This window comes from Arvicola amphibius, chromosome 2, assembly GCF_903992535.2.
Source record: "Arvicola amphibius chromosome 2, mArvAmp1.2, whole genome shotgun sequence".
NCBI classification, from domain to species: Eukaryota; Metazoa; Chordata; class Mammalia; order Rodentia; family Cricetidae; genus Arvicola; species Arvicola amphibius.
In genome coordinates this window covers 188,202,188-188,212,313 of record NC_052048.2, presented here as the reverse complement: position 1 = coordinate 188,212,313, position 10,126 = coordinate 188,202,188, and the positions used below count along the sequence as shown (strand labels likewise).

At 40.0% G+C, this 10,126-nt stretch overlaps 1 protein-coding gene across 1 annotated transcript; it reads left to right on the top strand.

Annotated features, from left to right (window-relative positions):
- The first annotated feature begins 5,427 nt into the window (after window positions 1-5,427).
- Window positions 5,428-9,778, top strand: LOC119806819 (cationic trypsin-3). The gene is made up of 5 exons (XM_038318857.1): window positions 5,428-5,467; window positions 7,017-7,179; window positions 8,251-8,504; window positions 9,004-9,140; window positions 9,629-9,778. Exons 1-5 carry the CDS (start codon window positions 5,428-5,430, stop codon window positions 9,776-9,778), a joined length of 744 nt encoding a protein of 247 aa, XP_038174785.1.
- The last annotated feature ends 348 nt before the right edge of the window (window positions 9,779-10,126 follow it).

Genomic DNA, 10,126 nt, shown 5'->3' with positions numbered 1-10,126 from the left:
TGTATTCTATTTCTGTCACTCTTCCCTACACTAGCCTCTTTTGCTAACCTCTCAGATGTAGCACCTGCTCAGCCATCCCCTTCTTCCTCTCTCCATAAACATGATCTAAAGAGAAAACCAAGATGTTTTCTCTAAGGCTACTACCTTTCTTTCAGGTCATTGCCACCTCTGAAACTAAACTAGCATCCGTTCCATTTTAAATCCAGATAAAGTTATCTAAATGGTTTCTCTCTTACCTTTATGGCAGACTAAGCAAGTTCCTGCCTGTGCAAAGTGTATGGTTTGAAATCTAAATGCTTAAAAATGAAACTGTATTAAAACATAGATACAATCAATCATTTTCATATTTCACACGACTGTATCTGTGCAATAGTACAGTAGCCTTGACAGAGACATCCCCTGCAACAACTAAAAAATTTTCAATTGAACCTTATACAAAAAAAAAAATCCTTGCAAATAGTTTTGTGGTGATAATTCTAAGTAGCAAGAGTAGAAATTCCCTAAACAAGTATTCCATTCTTGAATAGAGTCTCATGGAAAGTTGAGCTAGGACTCAGGTTTCCCAAAAAGAACTTTCTGTACTCTACCAGTGATGGCCTGTATTTGGCAAGGATTAGAAATGTAGCTAAGCACCCCATTCCTCCGAGCTCCCCCCGCTCTCCCCTTCACACTTTTCTCTCCCCATCTTCCCTTGGCCCAGTCTTGCCCAACCCTCAAGTTCCCAATTTTGCCTGGCGATCGTGTCTACTTCCAATATCCAGGAGGATTACTATATCTTTTTTTTGGGAGTTCACCTTCTTATTATCTTCTCAAGGATCCCAAATTTATAGGCTCGATGTCCTTTAATTATGGCTAGAAACCGAATATGAGTGAGTACATCCCATGTTCATCTTTATGGGTCTGGGTTACCTCACTCAGAATAGTGTTTTCTATTTCCATCCATTTGCCTGCAAAATTCAAGATGTCATTGTTTTTTACTGCTGAGTAGTATTCTAGCATGTATATATTCCACAGTTTCTTCATCCATTCTTCCACTGAAGGGCATCTAGAATGGGGTGCTTGGGATATAGGAAGGGTGGATATGAGAGCAGGGAAGCATATATCTTAATTTAAGGAGCTACCTGAGGGTTGTCAAGAGACTTGACCCTAGAGGGGTTCCCAGGTTTCCAGGGAGACGCCCCCAGTTAGTTCCTTGGGCAGCTGAGGAGAGGGAGCCTGAAAAGGCCAGTTCCTATAGCCATACTGATGAATTTCTTGCATATCACCATAGAACCTCCACCTGACGATAGATGAAGAAAATGACAGAGCCCCACATTGGAGCACCGGACTGAGTTCCCAAGGTCCTGATGAGGAGCAGAAGGAGAGAGAACATGAGAAAGAAAGTCAGGACCGTGAGGGAACCTCCAGCTGGCGACAGATGGGGAAGGTGACTGAGCCCCACATTGGAGCACTGGACTGAGCTCCCAAGGTCCCGATGAGGAGCAGAAGGAGCGAGAACATGAGGGAGAAAGTCAGGAATGAGAGGGGTGCGTTCACTCATGGAGACGGTGGGACAGAACTAATGGGAGATCACCAACTCCAGTTGGAATGGGACTGATGGGTCATGCGACCAAACCCGTCTCTCTGAGTGTGGCCAACAGCGGGGGCTGACTGAGAAGCAAAGGACAATGGCTCTGGGCTCTGATTGTTCTTCATGGACGGGCTCTGTGGGAGCCTTCTCAGCTTGGTCGATCACCTTCCTGGACCTGGGGGGAGTTGGGAGGACCTTGGTCTTAGCATAGAGTGGGGAACCCTGATGGCTCCTTGGCCTTGAGAGGGAGGGAGGGGAGGTATGGGTGGAGGGAAGGGGAGGGAAGGGGGAGAAGGAGGGGAGGGAAGGGGAAGGAGGAGGGGAGGGAGGGGGGAGGAGGAGGGAAGGAGATGGAAATTTTTAAATATAAAAAAAATAAACCATGAGAAAAAAAAAAAAAGAAATGTAGCTAAGGGTGGACCCATAGCTGGGCACCCAGGTGAATTTTTAGAAGCACTTGCTCTGTGACCTATTTCCTGTATTTTTGCTGTTCTGTTTTCTTATATCACATATTAGGTGTTTTATTAAAGCTTTTTTGAAGGAGATTAATTTAATTTTGGAATTTCCCATATGCATTAGAGTTAAGAGGAAACATGCCTTCCCAGTAATGAATGACGTATTAGCCAGGAAAGTAGGTAGAGAAGCTAAAGAAAAATCCAATGAGAGTCAGTGGAGGGAAGGAGCATGCAATGCCTTCAATGGCTGATTCCTCTTGTTCCTGCCAGTGAGAAAGTAACTATATTTATTTGAGCTCAGTCAGCCCCCAGTTTAGACTCAGCAAGCTAAGACTTTCAAGGTCACAATGTTACATGTATGAGAAAGACAGTTAACAAACACAGACTGATTAAATACAAATAGAGACGTCTGGGCCGGTCATATGCTTGAATTCCCCATAGCTCATCCCTGGTGCTTTGAACAGGATGAGGAAGAATGCCCTCAGACCATGTAGCAAAATCAGTGACAGTTATAAATGAGAATTCTCTGATATCATTGGGCACTGATATCATTTTGCACAAGGAGTACAAAAGAATTTATTATTATGGAGTCAGGAAACTTTTAACTCCATTAGCTATAAAACATCAAAGAATACTTCACAGAAATTCAGAAGTTCATTAAAACCTTGTGACACTCTTATAAGCCTAAGATTCTATAGACTATATCAGGATATAACTTTTCCCAGATTTGTTCAACTGCTGTACATAACTGATCACATAAATTATACATATCTATATACAGACATATATAAATTATACACACATATTTACATGTATATATGTATATATAAAACCATATTGTAATCCAGTTATCTTAGTATCCTGACTATCTTGGGTCATCTATACCATTTCCACTCACAACCATCATAGAAGCCACCATCGTTGATCCTGAGCTTGCCATTTTCTGGACCTAACATCCTATGCTAAGTATAGTATTTCAAATATGGTATACTCATCATTATTAGCCTTCAACTTGAATTTAGATAGTATGAATAAAAGTGACCATTTATTTTAATGTCCATCATATAAAACACTTTTGTAAGAAGAAATTAAGAAAAAAAGAGGTTTGAGAGCTGGAAAGATGGTTAAGATATTAAAGCACACACTGTTCTTGTAGAGAACCTAAGCAAGGTTCCCAGAACCCACATCCTGTGGTTCACAAATGCTTTTAACTCCAGCTCAAGAAGGTTCAGCATCCCCTTCTACCCTCTGTGGACACCACACTCAAATTCACACATATTCTGATACACATACATACAAATAATTAAAAATAAAATAAATTTTCTGATAGAAAAAAGAGTCTATTCAACTCTCAAAATGTAAGAGAGTTTATGCACCAAACTCAGTGGTCTGCACGCACATAGGTGTAGAAATATTACTAGAATGACCAAAGGCCTGAGATCAGTACTTAATATTTTCCTGTATGTCCACTACTTCTTTTTGATGATTAGATCATTCTTATATCATTTAAGCAGACCCATGTTCTGTTGTCTTGTTTTTGCAGGAAGGAACTATGAAAATTATATATCTACCCATACGCTTACACTCCTGCCTGGAAGCCTCCATTCTTTCCCTCTCGGAAGGAGTGAACACAATAAACAACACAGAGGCTCACGGGGTGAAGCACTAGGAACACAGTGGTACATGAGCCAATTATTGAAAGAAGTCCATCTTTCCTCAAGACCCAGGTCTCAGATGAGGGTCTGGGGAAGTTCTGGGGGTGATATGGGATGGTACAGCTTCCACCATTGTCACAAGAACCAGCAGCAGATCACTGAAGAGTAAGAAGATGCCCCTGCATTCTAGCCACTGCTGCTTCTCCTACTTTTTGAATTTTTTTCTGACTCTTGGGAATCAGTTAATGGCAACTTCCTACCTTGGACTCCATTTAAACCATTTGTTTTGACCCAACATCTATATTGACGCAACACTTAAGGCTTTTTCTTTGACAATAGCCGTGGATACAAAATCTTTTTGTCTTTTTCTCTCCTCCCCATCATCTGAAATTCTCAGGTGGGGACAGTTTTGCTTGGAGAAGTCGTGGGAATTTGTCAAAGTTTGTCACAACTGCAAGAAAGAGGAAGTGAGTGCTCTTTGATTCTGCTAAACACCCTACCGGGTGCACAGAATAGTTTCCCACAACAAAGACTTCAGAGGCCCCCAATGTCAAGAGTGTCAAGGTTGAGAATCTGTCTTCCACTAATACAGTACTTTGTCACAGTATTAGACATAGATAAATTAAGAGAGGAAAGATTAATGGCTTTGTGGTTTAAAATGTTGGGAAAAGATGTGACAGAGCAGAGCCATTTATGTCATTGCAAGGCAGGCGGCGGAGAGAATTCAGGCACTCTATTGATTTTTCTCCTTTCCTGACATCCTTTTTACTCATCTTGGGCTTCCAACCCAGCAATGGAGCCACCTACATTCCAGGGAGGAATTATCCCTCGGTTAACCATCTCTGGAAATGCTCCCATACACAGAGCAAAGAGTGTACCCCTTCAAATTCCTAGATCATTCAAAATCCTATTTTACGATAATAAAGATTAGACATCCCAGCTAAGCTGTTTTACTAGCAGCAAAATTTTAAAATAACTCACCCAAGAATGATAATTAAGTGTGGGTAGGGGTCGGTAGGTTAGCTTAATGGTAGAACATGCATTTTCTGGTTTAGCATGAGTGAGGCCCTGGGTTCAACTCCCAGTACTGCATGGAAGAAAACTTTGCCTGGCTCTTGAGGATGGATTCCTCCATTAATTCTGTCAATTCCTGTTTTAAAAATGCAATTACTGAGAAATAAATATGACTTCCTTAAAAATCACTTGATAGTTCATCCTGTTTTCTTCGGGTTTGAAATATAGTGTTGCCTGATTCTGCCAGGAGCCTGCCTTGCAATTTATAGATCAGATTGCTAGCAATGGAAACTTAGTGTGAATGTAGATTAGAATGACCCTAGGCCAAGGTGTATATAAATCACACACTATGAGTGATTACCAAATAGAAAATGGCACGTGAAGGATCACAGTTCCAGAGAGTCCTTATGAAAAACGTTCACATTTGAAATGTCAGAGTACCTAGGTTTATATCCAAGAATCTGTAAATCTGAAGTCTGTCTTGCGACCTTACTCCTACTCATTTTCCTACTATGGTGAACTGCTCCCACCAGGTGAGTTGGTTTCTTACATTCCCACAACCTTTGGAAGGAAGGGGTTGGTGTTTGGATAAATGAATTCTAAACTTAGATATCTGAGTTTCCAATGAAAGAGCTTTCCTGGAACCTATGGTCATGGGATTAACAAAAGCCCTGGGGTTATAAATAGCCATGGAAGAAAGTCTTCATCCTATCTACAGACACAGTGAGAAACCATGGAGACCTTCATCTTCCTTGCCTTCCTTGGAGCTGCTGGTGAGTTCCTTTAATGAACAAATCAGTAAGAATTCTTCATGCACCAAAATTAGTACTTTGTGCCCTGGAATGTAGGGTTTGTATGTCGGAGGCTTAAAATGTTGGAGCAACATTGTGCAGTGAATGTATTTATGGATAATTAAAGTTTGCTTGCATTGAAAGATCACGTTTCAGCATAGGTAGCATAAATAAGCAGAATGTCTTTAACTTCCAGGCAGAGTCCATGAATCAGGGCGTAAAGGGTAAAGAACATAACAAAGGAAGTATTGGTATTGACCTCTCTGGAATACTGATATTAATAACAGTAATTGGAGCTGGAGGGATGGCTCTCTGTTGGGGAACATGTACTGCTCTTCCAGAGAACATGAGTTCAGTTCCCATTATTGATATCAGCAAGCTCACAACCATCCATGTTGCCATCTCCAGAAAGCGGAGGAGAATCTTCTGGCTACCTCAGACACTTGCACTCACATGGACAATCCCCACTTTTATGTTTCAAAATAGAGTATTTTTTTAAAGAAGAGTAATCTGTGCTTCTTGAAGACAGTGTAAATATCAAATCTGGGCTTCCTGAATACTGAAAGGCTGATTATTTGGTCCAGGGATCAAATTTTATTTCTCATGGAAAGAAACTTGTGGGCTACAATACACTCATATTTACTGATAAATTCTCTCTTATGTGAATCCATATGCCATTCAAATCATTAAACATTGGGACATGACCACTTCTAGGTTAGTCTTAGCAATTTATTAATTTTCCACAGGGCAAGGGTGGTATTTTGGACTTAACCCAAGACTTAGTATATACCAGGAAAATATTCACCAGCTACAACATATACATGACCCTCTATTTTATTTTTAACTTTCATACAGAGTCTTGCTAAATTATTCAGGCTGCCTTAGAGTATATTCTGTACCTAGACAGCCCTTAAGCTTGCCATTGTTCTGCCTCAGCCTCCAATATATGCCTGGGACAAATGCACGAATATCACTAAAGTTTTAGCACTGAATGTAATACTAGAGTCTCCAACACTCCGCAGTATAAATTAGATGTACATTTCAACTCTCCTGGAAATATCTTAGCTAATAAAATTACTCAATTAATAAAAACAAAGCAAGATTCTGGAACTGTAACAAATTTTGATGGCAGTGGATCCTACTACACAATACAGGAGCACATATTGCAAAGGTTGTTGGCATAAACGGAAAGTTTAAGGGAAGCAATCATGTAATGTTTGGTGAAATTGTTTATAAAAATTTAGGTGATAAGCAACAAAAGAGATAAGGAGAACAGAAACATTAAATGAGTTTTTTTCCCTAAACTAGAATGCTCTAGGGGTGCTCCTTAAGTTTCCTTGTTCCCTTATGGAGACAGGCATGCCATGCCAACAACTCACCATAGGTCAAAATCATACAAAGCTATCCATATGTATGACTTCCCACCAGGTTTCTGCTTTAAAACATCCCTCCAATAAACCATCATTTCCTGTGTGTAAAGCAGACACCCTATGGTGGTTTCATTTACAAGAACATCCAACTTTCTTCTTAGTTGCCCTCCCCATAAATGATGACGATGACAAGATTGTTGGAGGTTACACCTGTCAGAAGAATTCTCTCCCCTACCAGGTGTCCCTGAATGTTGGCTACCACTCATGTGGTGGTTCCCTCATCAATTCCCAGTGGGTTGTTTCAGCAGCTCACTGCTACAATTCGTAAGTGACCAATATTCACATTTCTATGCTCTAAAGTCATGTTTTTCTTTAGTTTTTTCTAACTGAACAGTTGTACAGGATAATGAAAGCATTCAGATATTGGACTCTAGAGATGGCTCAGTGGGTAGGAGCATGTGTTCCTCTTCCAGGGGGCCTGAGCTCAATTCCCAGCACCCACATCTGATGGTTAACAACCACATGTAACTCCAGTACCAGGTGATCTTGTGCCTTCTTCCTGACTCCATGGGCACCTGCATTCACACATACACATATCCACACACAGACATACACATATGAATAAAAATAAAAATAAATATTTTTTTAAAAATCAGATACTAAGAGCTTGATTCTGTAGCAACAATTTTATGATCTGTTGAGAAACATTTATGTGGAATTTTGCTTCAGAACTCACTTCTATCTTCCTATGTGATGATACTCAAGACCAGAAATGGAACAGTAGTTATTAAAGTATGTGTTCAGATTGTGAATCACTACATAGCTCTAACAAAGGGAAAAGGGAATGTGGAGATAAAACCCACTGAATTTTAAGTACACTATTAAAAGCAAACATTCATGATTCTGTTCCCATAACATTGCACTCCTTTTCAGTCAAGCACAGTGGCTCACACCTTTAATCCCAGCATTCCTTTTCTGATTCCTTCTTTACCACACTATGTATTCCTATTTGTCTCAATATCTCAAATCCTAGTATATTTTGTATATCTGAAATTCTTCGAAATAATAACCAGAGGAAACACAGCAAATGCCAGCCAATTTCTATCAAATAACTGTTCATCTCCAACAATTTAGTAGAGGTGTTTCTTCCCATCTTATGCCTTGTATTTTAATGTATACTGGACTGTGAGTCTGTACTAGCTGGGATGCTTTTGCAAGAAATCCTTCAAGTTGTAAGTAGTGAGGGAGTGCACAATGCACAAGCGTATAAAGTCACCTGTATGAATAAATGCTCAAACAGGCTGCTGTTTGTGTTTATTCTCGTGATTGAGAAATTGGGAGGGAGGGGAAAATATTGAAGAAGGATAAGTTTAAAATGTTAATCTTTACATCCAGTCGAATCCAGGTGCGCCTGGGAGAACACAACATTGATGTCCTTGAGGGTGGTGAGCAATTCATTAATGCGGCTAAAATCATCCGCCACCCTAAGTACAACAAAAAGACCTATGATAATGACATCATGTTGATTAAGCTGAAATCATCTGCTGCTCTCAACTCTCGAGTGTCCATTGTCTCTCTGCCAAGTTCCTGTCCATCATCTGGTACTAAGTGTCTTTTGTCTGGCTGGGGCAATACCTGGAGCAGTGGCAGTAAGTATCTCTGAGACTTGATTGCCATGTGTGGAAAGACTAAAGATGAAAGGCATCTTGGGAGCATGGAGGTCCAAATTCTCACTCAAGCAAAAGTTGTCTGAGAATAGATTCAGATACAGGCAGTCTTAAAACGCACAAATCAGATGGAAGAAAATACTTGTGCTGAGACCATACCATAGACACACACACACAAAAAAACAATTAGAAAAACTCCAAGTATTCAGCTAAAATGGGGAATGTAAGTAGACAGATGCTGAAGATTTTGGTGTTCCTTTAAGTATATGCCTGTTGAGACAAAAAGGCTTGCACCAGATTTTTTTAATTGCTGCTATGAATTGAATAAAATTACTTAGCAAACTTTCTCAGAAAACGTTCTCCAAAATTATGTCATGGGGAATTAAAAGGCCGAGGAAGTGTTAAGAAAGAGGAAGAAGGTTGGGACCGATGTTTCCAAGAGCACTGGATAATCTTTCATTTCCATTCTTGTGTCTGACAGCCAAAATGCCTTCACTCCTTCAGTGTCTTGATGTCCCTGTCCTCTCTGACAGTTCTTGCAAAAGTTCCTACCCAGGCAAGATCACCAGCAACATGTTCTGCCTGGGCTTCCTGGAGGGTGGGAAGGACTCCTGCCAGGTGAGTTTATTTGTGGTTATTCTTACTCATTCTCTCTGCTTTTCTGGAAAAAAAAAAAAGAAGAGCATTAACATCTCTGAGACTGTTGATGATGGATGAGGAGTAGATTTGGAATAAACTATAAACTGTCTCTGTGATACTCATGAATAAGACTAAATACATAAGTGATATAGAGAAATTACTATAAACATTTCACCTGAGCATGTACTTTACCTTTGAAAAAGAGAAGATCTTTTGAGAAAGGATTCAGTCTCTCCAGTTCTCACATTGTCATGAATTGATAGGCTGACAAGGGAAGAGGTGGGTCTACAAGAAGGAAGTTATAGAATATTGGCATACTAAGAAGACTGCAGCTTGAGTTTCTGGGTGTAGAAAAGCTATTTCATGGAGAACCAATGAAAATGGCCCAAGATCATGGAGTAAACGCTTAGAGTCCATCCTCTCATTTAGATATATGTGAGAGTTCTTATATTTTCTTTGTTATTCAGGGTGACTCTGGCGGCCCTGTGGTCTGCAATGGAAAGCTCCAAGGTGTTGTTTCCTGGGGCAATGGCTGTGCATTGAAAGGGAAACCTGGTGTCTACACCAAGGTCTGCAAGTATGTGAGCTGGATTCAGCAGACTATCGCTGCCAACTGAACACCTTTATCTCTTCACAAGCCATCTCTCTGCAGTCAGATTCACATTGCTTCTATCCCCCATCACAATAAAAACATTTTCTTCTTACCACGTCTGTCCATGTATGGGTCTTGCTTGATAATGATGAACTTTCTCCTGAGACTTACTGCAAAATGAAAATAAGTACAAAGAACTGGGTTATTTTATGAAGATGATTGGGAAGGTTATTTAGTATCTCATTCAAATATCATTTTGTAATTTATTAATCTATCTAATAAAGTTTATTCGAATATTTGGCTATAATATACACTCTTATGACCCAAAGTGGTAGAACTAATGTTACCTATTTTTTCTATACTATATCTTCTC